Source organism: Rattus norvegicus, chromosome 1 (genome assembly GCF_036323735.1).
Source record: "Rattus norvegicus strain BN/NHsdMcwi chromosome 1, GRCr8, whole genome shotgun sequence".
NCBI lineage: Eukaryota > Metazoa > Chordata > Mammalia > Rodentia > Muridae > Rattus > Rattus norvegicus.
In genome coordinates this window covers 172,984,998-172,998,765 of record NC_086019.1, presented here as the reverse complement: position 1 = coordinate 172,998,765, position 13,768 = coordinate 172,984,998, and the positions used below count along the sequence as shown (strand labels likewise).

The 13,768-nt window shown below is 48.9% G+C and overlaps 1 protein-coding gene across 18 annotated transcripts in view; it reads left to right on the top strand.

The window, feature by feature from the left end:
• The window catches only part of Dennd2b (DENN domain containing 2B), a 150,729-nt gene that overhangs the window by 130,858 nt on the left and 6,103 nt on the right, over nt 1–13,768 (top strand). For 12 of the 18 annotated variants that reach the window (XM_063263081.1, XM_039078198.2, XM_039078202.2 and 9 more), the window contains 9 exons: nt 1,166–1,381; nt 2,318–2,414; nt 3,248–3,292; nt 3,830–4,014; nt 4,592–4,701; nt 5,295–5,364; nt 8,253–8,330; nt 8,770–8,967; nt 12,462–12,610. In XM_063263081.1, the coding sequence (XP_063119151.1) occupies nt 1,166–1,381; nt 2,318–2,414; nt 3,248–3,292; nt 3,830–4,014; nt 4,592–4,701; nt 5,295–5,364; nt 8,253–8,330; nt 8,770–8,967; nt 12,462–12,610 (1,148 nt within the window). Of the gene's footprint in view, nt 1–1,165; nt 1,382–2,317; nt 2,415–3,247; nt 3,293–3,829; nt 4,015–4,591; nt 4,702–5,294; nt 5,365–5,669; nt 5,725–7,321; nt 7,591–8,252; nt 8,331–8,769; nt 8,968–12,461; nt 12,611–13,768 lie in introns of those variants that run through there. The other 6 variants (NM_001395094.1, XM_063263096.1, XM_063263111.1 and 3 more) reach the window with 4 other exon arrangements.

The following is a 13,768-nucleotide window of genomic DNA, read 5'->3' as shown; positions in this document are numbered from 1 at the left end:
TGATGCCCTCCTGACCTCCACAGATAACAGGCACACATGTGGTGCACATATGCACATGCAAACAAAACACTCATGGACATAAAATAAGTAAATATTTTTTAAAAGAGCCATAAAGAAGTGTTAGAGGAATGGAGTGAAGGAAGGGAGAGAGAAGAAAGCTGAAAGGCCCAAAGAAACTTTAAACAAGCTTATTCTGGTCTTGTCCAGAGTCCCAGAATGTAGGAAAGCCAGAAGGGTAGGGAAACAAGCTGTCTCTGTTGCCCCATTTAACTCTTTAACTGGACAAATGCAAGGACCTGGATAGTTTATACTGTTGGAAAGAAAATTTTTTTTCTGGCTTTGAAATCATGTGTTGATTTTGATAGTGCATCCATCTCTCCTGATGTACTCTGTTCAAATGGGCTTCTAGTGGATCCGTATTACTAGGCTGATTAGCTTGGAAAAGATATTGGCAGTGGAAAGAAAGGGATTTGCTGAAAATTGAGAAGAGGCAGACTGAGACAAAACTTGGGGGCCCCCAGGAGATGCCTGCTTTCCCAGCAGCTCCTCTAACGAGTAGCCAACTCGGCGTCCTGTACTGAAGAGCATCAGCTGTTAATTGAGGATACACAGGGTCAGAGAACGAGGCAGCCCAGAGGGTATGATGAGAGGGCGTCAGTTGAATGTGAGATCTGTCTTACTCCACTTTGGTGGCCAGAACTCCTGTTCTCTGGAGGAAGTAAGCATGGCCAGGCTATCAGGATCACATAACAGAGCAGCTGAGCAGGTAGGCTATGGTCTCTTCCACAAAAGGCTTCAGATCTGAGAAGGGAGAAAGACTGGTCCCCTCATTCACAGTCACTAATCCTGTCGCAAAGTTCAGACAGTGCCTGGAAATTCCTGCTTTGCCTCCTCTTTCTGCTTAATAGATGATCTTTTTTCTTTATTCTTTCTGGCAGAAGTAGTAAAACTTCCTTTGAGGAAGCAAGTATTTAATCTAGCATTCACCTGGTCAGTGAAAAACTAAGGTCTTTAAAAAGGAAACTCCAGTATATTCAATTTCTAATGGGGAACTGGTGAGAGCTGAGGATGCCAGCCTTTTAGCTCTAGCCACAGATACCAGCAGACAGATACTGGTAAAACATTTGTGGTGAGCCCCTCTCTCATATCCTGTCCCCCATGCCAGCTGTCCCTGAAACCCAGCAGCCAGTCCCTGCGCAGTGGGAACTGGTCAGAAAGGAAGAGCCATCGTTTGCCACGATTACCCAAGAGGCATAGCCATGATGACATGATGCTGCTGGCTCAGCTGAGCCTGCCATCTTCACCCTCCAGCCTCAATGAGGACAGCCTCAGCACCACAAGTGAGCTGCTGTCCAGCCGCAGGGCCCGTCGCATTCCCAAGGTATCCTTCCCACATTGAGCCCAGGGCAGTAGGCAGATGGGTGGGCAGGCAACCAGCTATGCTCTGGCCTTTCTTCTTTCCTTCCTTCCTTCCTTCCTTCCCTCCTTCCCTCCTTCCTTCCTTCCTTCCTTCCTTCCTTCCTTCCTTCCTTCCTTCCTCCTCTAATCTGGGGTGCTTCTTTAGTTCCCCTTGAATAGATTGAGGATAACCTTTCTCCCTTGTCCCTTCTTTATCAATAAGATTGCACTAACCCCTTCCCAGTACTGAGATGTTAGAGGGAGGGAAAAGACTAGTTGAGCTGAGACTGTTACCCAGTGTGACAGATGAATTTGGGTTCTTGTGCACATAAACATCTTTGGCCTTTCAGGGACCTAAAGATTCAGACCAGCTCTTCCCATGTCTCAGAATCAAAGATTCAGCAATGATGTGCACATGTGCCCGACCCTCAGCCCAGAGCAGCAGGATTTAGCTAAATGGTATTTTTAGCTTGAAAACAATGCTTGGGTATATTGAGAATTTAGCTTCTTCCTGTCAGGCCCCAGGTTATGGCCCAGAGAGGAAAGGCTAGAATCCTTGTTCCTGTTTTTATATCTGAGAAACTCTTTGTCTCCGTCGGTTCAATGACTCTTGGGACCCAGGAGCTCCCATCCTGTCTAGTTTGATCACAGTTCCTTCCTTTGGGGAGCTAAGTTTAGTGTCCGTGTCTTGGTGCAGGAACCTACTCCTGGGCACAGAGTAGATGGAGAGCCACCAAGGATGGCTGGTAAGCCTCCACTGTGGTCATTTTAATAGGAAGACCAGTGTTGGACCCTGTTGGACCAGTGCAGAAAGCTCTTGCACACCTATAAGGGAAAGAATGGGCTCATAATTTATCTTCATGGATAGGGGCAGCTGGTGTTAGAATTACCTCACCTTCTCTGCTTTTTCTTTAACCAGCTTGTCCAAAGAATTAACTCTATCTATAATGCCAAGAGAGGAAAGAAGAGGTTGAAAAAGCTGTCTCTGTCCAGCCTTGAGACAGCCTCATTGAGAGGTAGGTGTTGATGTCTAAGCTGGGTCACCTTTGCGGGTCCTTGAACATCAGGAATGGGGAGAAATGTGGATGGGCTTCGATTTATTTCACCTGCGATTGTAGTGGGATCCTCTGCTTCATAGGAGAGTAGCAAGCACCCATCCAGAAAATGGCCACAGAAGTGGGAGGGCCTGAGAGGAAATTAGCTCTGGGATGGTTTCCCTCAGGCTTTGGACTACTAGGCCTTGAGTTAGGACATGTGAGAATCTGCTTTGAGCAAAGGGGAAGGCCAGACCTACTGAGCACTGTGGTCTGTTTCCCATACCAGATCTTGGATTATCTGAGGCAGGTCCTTTGTCTTCCAGGCATTTAGGCCTCTCTGCTGGCTCAGCCTTCAACTTTAGGCCCTCAGCTTCCCAGTAGGCGTTTGCATATAGGTTAGCACTGGAGGCCTGATCTCTGAGGTATCCTGGTCCTGAGCCATTTACCTCCTGCCCTTAGATGCCTAATCATTGGCCCAGAGTAGCCCAGACTAGATTTAAGTCTATTCCTCATTAGTGAAGTTGGGAGGCCCACAGATCAGGAAGATAGCAGGTAAATGCACTTGCTGCCAAGCCTGCCCACCAAAGTTTGAGGTCACAAAACCTGTGTTAGGAGGAGAGAATCAACTACAAACTTCTGATCTCCACATGAACATGGCTGCATGCATAAGCCCATATTCATTCATTCATTCTCTCAAACACAAACACGCACACAATGAATGTAAAAACTTTTTTTTAAAAAAAGAATTTGGGAAATAGACTCCAAAAATATTTGCTGTAGGCCATCATGTCTGCCTGTTGTTACTTTTCCAGATGAGAACAGTGAAAGTGAGAGTGACTCTGATGACAGGTTCAAAGGTAAGGCAACATCCCTCCCCATCCCAAGGGAATCAGCTTGCTCTTCTGCATGTGTGGGCCCAGGGTCCCAGACTGGCCCTGGAGTACGGGGAAAAGTCAACAGGAAGGGCAGCTAGCAGACCACCAGAGCAGAAGGCTATAGAGAAATTCCTTCTGTGAGCTCAGCCCTTCAGTTTTAAGTCCAAAAGTTGGTCTCCCAGTGTCAAATTTAAAGCTGTTAACTGTCCATCCTTCCCAAGCCATAGTTCTGGAGTCTGTCTACTAGATTTGCTTTATAGATACTGTAAATCTGGAGGGCCAGGGGTGGGTTCAGATTATAATCAACTCTTTTGGTTACAAGAATTGTGCCATAAACTGAGAAGATTGTCCTCTGGCACCCTTAAGGCCACCTGTGTCTAGAGAGGAGGCTGAAAAGTCAGATAAGACTTATGTACATAGAAGTTATTGAGAAATGGTGCTCTGAGTCAGGTGATGGGGCTGATGGGAGGTCTTTATGTGGCCGATCTGGTTGTCTCCTAATGTGAGGCCTGCCCCCAGCCCACACACAGCGCTTGGTCCACATCCAGTCAATGCTGAAGCGCGCACCCAGCTATCGGACACTGGAGCTGGAGCTGCTCGAATGGCAGGAGCGGGAGCTCTTTGAATACTTTGTGGTTGTGTCCCTCAAGAAGAAGCCATCTCGTAACACCTACCTCCCTGAAGTCTCCTACCAGTTTCCCAAGGTGAGTGTGCTGTTCCCGGATGTTCCTCCTGCCACTCTCTAGTTCATGTGCTCTCCCACACTCTATAGGTAGGTAAGTCACCCATTCAGTGTCGTCCAGTGTGTTTTCAGAGTCACAGAGGCATCACTACACTTCATTTTAAAACATCTTACCTAAAGAAATCCTCCTACTCACTAGCAGGCAATCCCTGCCCATGACCTTGTGTCTTAGCGCCCTCTGCTCGGCAGCCAGTCTGGCTTCCTTGTAAGCCACGGGTATCTCTGACCTTGCACGTCTGTATTGTCCTTTCTCCTGCCGTTTTCCTGGCTGCTGCGTCCTCACATTTCGAGCAGCAGAAGCCTGCTGCTGCTCCCCACATGCACATTTCTCTTTCTCTTCACTCTATCTCATTTGAGGCACACTCTGAAATGTTGGTTACTTACCTGCCTGACCAGAATGCAGGGTCAGGGATAGATTTTGTCCGTTTCATTTGCATCCACAGCCCCAGCACACAGGAGATGCTTTTCCGTCCCCCTACCCCTACTACCCAGGGTCCTTGTCATCTCTCAGTTACTTCTCATATTCCTCTTCCTGGCAGCTGGACCGACCCACCAAGCAGATGCGGGAGGCAGAAGAAAGGCTCAAAGCTATCCCCCAGTTTTGCTTTCCAGATGCCAAGGACTGGCTCCCTGTGTCAGAATACAGCAGGTGAGATCTGACTTGGTCTAGCTGTAGGAGAGAAGAGGATGCAGACTCATTTTCCCCTATGGGGAACAACTAAGTGGGGCATGCCCTAGTTTCGGCCTCCTTTCTTTCTTTCTTTCTTTCTTTTCTTCTTCTTTTTTTTTTAACCCTTAAAGTAACCTGAGTCTTTTTTTTTTTTTTTAAGAATTATTTATTTAGGGGTTGGGGATTTAGCTCAGTGGTAGAGCGCTTGCCTAGGAAGCGCAAGGCCCTGGGTTCGGTCCCCAGCTCCGAAAAAAAAAAAGAACCAAAAAAAAAAAAAAGAATTATTTATTTAATTTAGGTAGATGAGTACACTGTAGCTGTCTTCAGACACACCAGAAGAGGGCATCAGATCCCTTTATAGATAGATGATTGTGAGCCACCATGTGGTTGCGGGGAGTTGAACTCAGGTCCCTTAGAAGAGGAGTCAGTGCTCTTAACCGCTGAGCCATCTCTCTAGCCCCAAACCTGAGTCTTAAAGTAACCTGATATGGCAGTCCCTATTTTGGGAGCTGTGTCCTGAGTCTTCTTCATAAGCTCTTTGATGCCAGACCTCTCCCTCCTTCCTTTTTCAGTGAAACCTTTTCTTTCATGCTGACTGGGGAAGACGGTAGCAGACGCTTTGGCTATTGTAGGCGCTTACTGGTGAGTAAGACTATTCAGTTCTCAGAGGTTGGTGGGCAGGGGAGGGCCAGGACATTTGTATATCTCTGTGTACCCTTCTGCAGCATTAGCCTGTGTCAAAGCCTGTGATCCGTTGAACCTGTCCCTAGTACTTGTACTTGCACAGCTGAGGGACCCCTGGGATAGCAGGGCTCAGAGTAGCCTATCTGATAGGACCCTAAGACTATGTGCAATGGTAGGTGGGATGGATCACCTTCTGCTTGGCTGTTAGAGCATCTTAGCTTTCTCGACTTTTCTTTGTATTCTTCCTTGGATTGTCCTCTTAGATTGCTGACCTCTGGTTATGACCATGTTACCCACAGTTTATATTTGCTCATTCAGGTAAGTAGAGCACAACCTTATTCACCCCACAGCTGGCCAGCCTCATGTGGGGAGGAACTCTCACCATGCTCTGGTAGAGCTGCCATTCGAGCAGGGACTGAGATGCACACCTCCTCTGGGGTTCTTGGAGAAATATTTTGAACTTAGTGGAAAGATAGAATTTTGAAAATAGAAACTTTTTTTCTCCCCAAAGAGCAATCTCTGTTTCTTTCATTCCTGGGAAGGGGGTTGCTATAGAGCTACAAAGAACTAGAGGGAGAGCAGAGCCCATTGCCTGTCTTCCCTTTCATTCTCCTCAAAGGTCAGTCATTGGGTCGTTGACAGTGTTCTTTGGTTTCCAGATGTTAGTAGGAGAAGGCCGTGTCGGTTACCAGTCTAGGGACAGATAAGGGAGATCGTAGACTGGAGTCTTGTATAGAAAGAGTCCTGAAAGAAGGGTTTGGGGGCATCCATCCAACAGTGTCCATCCACAAGCATCCATTATACACCTATTGTAGGCCAGGCCATATACTAAAAATATATAAACAAAAGTCCAGCACGTATCCCTCAGTGTACAGGAGCTGGTCCAGTAGAGGAGGCCAACTTTTAGTGTTGGAGGGAAGGTCTGTGGGAGTATAAGTTTGCTTAGGATCTGCCATGCTCCAGAAGATGCTTCAGTGGAGTTGTGTCTCTTCTTTTACAATCTTTATGATAGCCTGTGGAGTATTATTATCTCTGACCTGTAGATTAAGAAATTGAAACTCCAAGATGGAATGACTTATCCAAGGTCACACAGCAGTGTGTTGCGAGCCAGAGCTGATTTCCAAATCCTTTATCACCAGTCTGGCATTCTTGGATCCCTACCCTAACCCCAGAGGATGATCTAGGGAGAAAACGGTATTTAGCGATTGAATGCTTAGTGTGCTGAGGGACAGGGGAGGGGTCCAGATGCCAGGCTGGGAGCCAGGCAGAGACCCAGCATGTGCCTGGATCCCCAGGGCATAGGGAGGAACGTTTTAAAGGCTGCCTTTGACAGCACAGGGATGGAACAGAGCTGTGCTCCTTTGCAGTGGGCCTGCTGCCCCTAGGGAAGAGCATGTTTGTCCTGGCGCACTCAAAGAGGGCCTGGGCTGGGTCCCTGCCAAGGGGGCTGGCACTGGCTCGGCATTCCTGCAGATTGGACACAATGATTCTAACCCAAATCCCACATACTTGATTTAATCACTTGGGGCTTTAGGGGAGGTGGGGAGTGGGGAGGGAAAGAGAGAGGAGTAAGTTTCAAACCTAATATGGACAAAACAGATTCTGCCTTCTCTTTAGATCTGTGACTGTGGCCAGCAGGTTTGGAGACTGAAATAGCCCCATCTGTATTTGCTTAGCAGCCTGCATGAGGGGCCAGCACCTGCTGTTTTGCTCCCTCCCCACTAGGCCTTGCCAGGCACTCCAGGCTGCTGAACCCAGAGGCAGCCATGGGGTCCTGCCAGCTTCTTGCTGGAGAATGAACTCACTCTAGTCTACTAACAGGGTTCTGCCCAGCGGTGCTTACAGTATGTGTCTCTTTCTTCCACTACTTGCCTCTTAAATCCCCTTTCCTTCTTTGTTCTCTCTCACTTCATAGCATACCTCTATCCTGTGTCTCTCTGTTCCTTTCTCGCCCTCCTATCAGAAAACAGCAGGCTTTGGAGGAAAGACAGCAAGATGAAAGGCTGCACAGACTCCTGGTTACAGCCTTCTACTTATGCAAGCCTAGACAAAGGCCTAATCTTCGAGAACTCAGCTGTCTCCTCTATAAAACTGGGTGATAATGCTGCTCTCGTATTCTTTTTGTATATAGTACCAAGACTAGGACTGTTTTAGGAAACATTTAATAAAGCCATTCTCTTCTCTTGTTTTTCTTTTGCCTTCCTTGGGCATGGATCAAGGGAGAAAAGAGGTATTTTGCAGAGTTTCCCTCATGGTGATGGGGAGGGTGGAGATAAGGCCACATGTCCTATTCTGAAGAGTGTCCACAATCCCTTCTTAGGAGCTAGATTGGTTAAGAGCGCTTGATGCTCCTGCAGAAGACTCAGGTTTGATTCCCAGCACCTACATGGTGGTTCACAACTGTCCGAAACCCAGTTCCAGGGGACCTAGTGCCCTCCTTTGGCTTCATGGGCACAAGGCTCACCTGTGGAACACATACAAACATGCAGCAAAACACTTATACATAACATAAAATGAACTAGTCAAAAAAGATTAAGTTAAAAAAGTCTTGGCATCACATCCTTTGGGGTAGCCTCCTTATGGATATAAATCCGCAAGCCTCCCTGTGACCTCTGCCAGGCTCTGTCTGTGTTTTCCTGGGATAAAGGATGGAGCTTCCCTGGAGCTTGGCATGAGATTGAGTCTGCCCTCTGGGAATGGTGGCCTTTCTTTGGGAATCTGGTTGAGTTTAGACGTTTGGGGTTATCCTTACTAGAGGGACTGTACTTAATGCTCAGGTCCCAAGGAAAATGAGGCAGATGTGGTATTCACACATTCTTTGTTTCTCCCTCTCTCCTCCTCTCCAGCCAAATGGGAAAGGGCCTCGGTTGCCAGAGGTGTACTGTGTCATCAGCCGCCTAGGCTGCTTCGGCCTGTTTTCCAAGGTAAGAGATGCTGTCTTTCCCCCATCTCAGACAGCTCTCATAGGAGTATCTGCAGATGCCGAGATAAGAAAATGACCTGTGTGAGAGACAGGGCATACAGAGCAAGTATGTGGGCTCTCAGAGGCCTGTCTTCCCGAGCCTGGCTTACTGCCCAGCTAGCTGGCATTTCCCCAACTCCTGGGTTGACAGTGCCTGCTCTGTAGTGGCCCAGCCTGGAGTCCTTGGAGTCCAGGGGTGCCCAGGAAGCTGTTTCACGGTGCTATTTCTTTTGCCCCATCATTCCCTTCTTGGGGACTAAAGCAGGCCAGCAAGGGAAGTGAATGGCCACGGAGGCCAAGAGAAACAAGACAGGTACAGAGACAGCAGCAGGACAGCTTTTTTGTCTCCTGGTTTCTGGTCCAGCTTGGTCAGAGGCTGGGTTGCCCTCTTCTCTGTCAAGGAGGTGGAGAAGGCGCTCCCAACACTCTTTCCTTTGGGCTGCTGGTGGTGTGCACAGGTCCTAGATGAGGTGGAGCGCCGGCGTGGAATCTCAGCTGCTCTGGTCTACCCCTTTATGAGAAGTCTCATGGAATCGCCCTTTCCAGCCCCAGGGAAAACCATCAAAGTGAAGACATTCCTGCCTGGTGCTGGCAATGAGGTAGGGAATTGCTACAGTGTTCATTTCTGGCCCTAGGCTGGGTCTAGAGAAGAGCGTGCCTGCCAGAGTGCCGTCCCTGGGAGGTGTAGAACACTTTCCTGCTCACTGTGTCTGTACTCCTGGTCAGTATGAACAACAGTGTGACCCTGGGAGCTGTACGTGTTGTCCAATTGTCTTCTGCTAGGGACTTTGGCTGACTTGTACCCTGGATTAGTATTGATTATGAGCATTCACAACTGGAGGTTTTACCAAACCTTGGGTACAGTCATGAAGATAAAGACTGTCACAGTGTCCTCCAGGACTGTCATATCTAGAAGGGGACCTGCTGTTGAATAGTTATATTTATAAATAGTTGATTCCCAAGTGTCTGTAAAAAGAAAGAACAGGATCCTATGAGAATGTAGAACAGGGGGGTCTATTTTAGTTTAGGGGGCCAGAGAAAGCCTTCTGCCAAGAAAAGGCCATTTTTCTAGGGGCCTCAGCAATGCATAGGAGAGAGAGCTGGAGGGAGATTATTATTGCAAGTGTGGGAACAACAGGTATAGGGCAGGAGCGAGAGCAGGGCAGGTGCTGTGCAAGCACTTGAAACAGATCAAGATGCCTAGAGGGTGTGAATAGACATGGTGGGCAAGCAAGGACCCAAGCTCAGTGTTTGTGCCTGCACACACTTAACAGTGCTAAGAATTTGGGGTTTTAGCCAAAAGAGGATTAAGATTCACTCTGCTGTAAATCTTGTGTGCAGACTGTTGTGCAGAGAATGGGCAGGAGTGTAAACGGAGACAGCAAGACAATTGCAGTAACACAGGCAGGAGATAGGAGCTGGGCTAGAGTATGGTAGGGAAAATGAATAGAAATAGATGGATTTGAAGCAGTAACACTTGGAGTTTTCCTGGAGGTAGAAAGCATGACCACGATTCTTAAGTCCAACCTACAGCTTTCTGTCCTAGGGAAGAGGGTGGATAACGGAGCCATATCTGACTATGGGAGCCTATAAAGGATAAGAAGGAGAGAATGTCTTGTCACTTAAGTCTAGGTGGGAACCAAGTGTATAGACAGGGACAAAGTGAAAGCCCAGTTCTGAGGAACCCTCAAGTAGAGCGGTAGCAACTCTGAAGTTGGAAGACAAGAAATAAGGAGAGCGGGGTTAGGGATTTAGCTCAGTGGTAGGGCGCTTGCCTAGCAAGCGCAAGACCCTGGGTTCGGTCCCCACCTCCGAAAAAAAAAAGAAAAAGAAAAACAACAACAAAAGAAAGAAACAAGGAGAGGAAGTGGCTGAGAAGCTAAAGAAAGGGAGCCCCAGTGAATAAGGAGTAAGTAATATCCCAGTCAGGTACCACCGAGGTGCAGCAAGGGCCATTGACAAGGAACGGACTTCAGGTGGAGCCCAGTGGCAGCTGGGTGAGTGGAGAAGTGAGGGATGAGACAGCTCATGTAGACAGCTCCTCTGGGGTGTGGCATTGAAGAGAACAAGGAGGTGGATGGAGGGAAGAGTGAGTATGGAGCTGATGGAGGCCAGGGTAAGGGGTAGGAAGGTGTTATTGAAGATGGCTGTTTGCATGCTGATGGATTGGCCCTGGGCAAAGACATTGGCAATGCAGAAGAAGGAAGGACAACCCGCTGTCACCAGAAGGTGCAGGCAGTGGTCTCTATGGACGCTGTCTTCTGTTAGGAGAGGAGGGGAAAGATGGTAGCTTGTAGACTTGGATTCTCACGAGATGGCTTTGGTTTCCTCAGAGTAGAAAAGCAGAGGGCATCTTAGAGTAAGAGGTGGGAAGATGAAAACTGCTGCTGATGGGAGGACTGACCTCGGAGTCACAGAAGTGTGCAGGCAGTGACATGCCGGCTGGGTCTCAGGAAGACATCTTCCTGAGAGTCTCTACATATCCTAGGATAAGAGAGACTTTTGAGTTTCGTGAGTTGTCTGGGGCAGGAGAGCTGACCCTGCCTTGAAGCCCAGGGCTTACCCTGGAGTTCTTCAGTTCTACTCTTCCTAGTCACTTCCTAAGCCTGGTTGCTTCTCTCTGACTAGGGCTATTTCCTGTCCCCTGAGTCCTCTTGTTTTGGCCTTAAAGGCATTTCCTCCTTCTTATGGACTCCAAGTCACTCATGCTGTAAGACACCTCAAACTCTCAGAAACTTCCCAGGAGTGGGCAGGTGCCAGCTTCCCTTCCTAGATGCACTCCCTACTGCTGTCCATGGGCTGTCCCACTAGGTTGCTGTCTGATTCCCAGCCCCTAGAGGCAGGGGCAGCGTGGGGCTGGGGGTTAGAGGCTGGAAGTTAGAGAGTAGCACTTACTGGGGCTACTTGCAGGGCTCTCGGGAGGCAGGGCTAGCATTTTGTTTTCTCTTGTTTTAGGATGGGGACAGGTATTAGGCAGGATACAAGGGTTCTGACATAACTGCAATGGCATGCCTTCAGCCCACACCCATCAAGCACTTAGGGGTTCCCCTTCATTGTGCTGATCACTAGCTCTTCCTGGGGTTCACTACCTGTCAAGAAAGAGTACACACAGCTCTTGCAGTCCCCTTCATCCCTGTTGATGTTTTTCAGAACCCAGGGTGGTGAATACTGAGCTAAGAATTCCTTCACTTGCAAAAGCAAACAGTGCTTAGGGGACTGGAAGTCACCCAAGTCAGAGATGAGAAATGAACTCTCTAAGTAACTGGAGCAGATCTGAAGCAAGAACAGTGAGACACCTGGGGCAAGCCCCTCGCTGGGGATTCGCTATGACACAAGGCCATACAGGATAGTTTCCTACCTCAGGTTCTTGGGAAGCCTGCGTATCTATCACTGCTGCTGTACAGATGATGAGTTAGCAGTTCCTGTCACTGCGGAGGTCATCTGCAGCCCCTTTCTCCAGCCCCTCACACCCATGCCTCCAGGAAGGGGCTTTGGGTGCCATTAGGCAGACCTCTGAATAGTTCCTAGAGGAGAATACAGGTAGGCCTGGCTTCATAAAGACAGTCCTGTGTCCTTGCAAGATTTTTGGAATCGCCAGATCTTTCCTAATCCTTAGCACGGGGCTTATGGTGGTGGAGATAAGGGACAAGATGGCAGGACAGCCATTGGAAGGAACTGTAGTAGGAACGGGAGGGGACATGGCAACAAGGACAACAGCATTGTCTTTCCAGAGATGGCTGAGGCCAGCCCTCCTAAGTACTGCATTCTTCCTATGGCCTGGAGAGCAGTGGCTGATTGTGGGGTCTGCTGAAGGAGATGGAAAGAAAGCAGGAGACTCCCTGGCTCTCCATATCCATGGGAGATCTGGTCCCTAGTGCCTTTCCATCTCCACACTTAGGCCTCCTGCCCATAGGCTGGGTGTTTACTGGGAGCAGAGCTAGATTTGGAAGGAAGGGGAGACTGTGTCTCCTGTATCATGAGGGGATTGGAGAGCCTCCAAAGAAGACTCAAGGGAGAAGCAGCCAGCAGATGCTATGTGTGCAGTCTGGGCCCTCACCTAGCCTGCTTCTGCTCTGCCTTGACTTCCCTACAGGTGTTAGAGCTGCGTCGGCCGATGGACTCCCGGCTGGAGCACGTGGACTTTGAGTGCCTCTTCACCTGCCTCAGTGTGCGCCAGCTGATCCGAATCTTTGCCTCATTGCTGTTGGAACGCAGAGTCATTTTTGTAGCAGATAAGCTCAGGTAGGGCCCAGAGGACAAGGAAGGAGGGAGTGGGTGGCATACACATGAATTATTTAACAAGTCTTGGTGTATCCCACACATTATGTATTAGAGTGCCTGCTCTTATATGTGCATGTGTCTGGGTAGAGATGTCATAAAGAAGGGATAGCAGGCCTGTGGAGAGGGGATAGGTAGTAGGATTGAGAACTCAGTAGGACTTGGCCTGAGGAAGAAGAGGGGCACTTCCTGTGGAGCAACTCTAGCCAAGCTGCCTGTGTGGGATGTTGAGTTTCAGGGGTGACGGACCCCAGGGGTACTGTGTGAGAGCTGCTAAGTTATTCCGTAGGGGCTGGCTGAGGGAAACTTGGAGAAGAGGTGGATAGAAATAATCTAGCTTCCAGGGAGCTGTGGAGAAGGGCAAGAAGGGGCCTTGGGTGGTATGGAGGGCAGAGGTTACAGTCTGCCTAGCCTGAGGGTGGAGGCAGGGAGACAGAGAGGGAGAGGGAGAGGGAGGGAGAGGAGCTTCAGAGACTAAAGGTCTAGGGAGCTGGGACAGCTAGTTTGAGGAGGCTAAGAGCTGGATGGGTCCATAAGACTTGGTCCAACAGATAGGCACTTTGAACTTAGAGGTAGAGATCTGTTTGTGACCATAGGGAGCAGTGGAGGTGATGCTTAGGGGACCTGAGACATCTAGGCAAAGTGAGTTCTCAGCAGCCGAGGTGTTTGTTAAGGACATGGGGTGCATGCAGGGAGAGGATGGAAGGCTGGTAAGAACTTGTCACTTACTCTTCTTACCAAAGAAGCCACCAAGAAGCCAACGCAGTAGTTTCTCTAGCGTGGTGTGTGTGCTGTCACTTAAGCTTCGTCATTAAGCTGCATGCTGCGCTGTGCTTTGAGTCAGGTGTGACGGGGAGAGCAGTAGAAGTTCTTGCTGGCTTCTCCTCTAGTGGGTACCAAGTCCCTGGTGTACTTTCTTCCGTGTGCACAAAGAGGTAGTTGAGAAGAGGATCTATCGCTCTCTCAGGCAATGGGGCAGGAACCTAGGCCATTGCTCAGCTAAGGGAAAGGAGAAGGAAAAACTGGAATAGTGGTTGTTGTTTGGAGACAGGATCTCACTGTGTAGGCCAGGCTGGCTTTGACCTTGCAGTCCTCCATTCCTGAGTATTAATATTAGAAGTG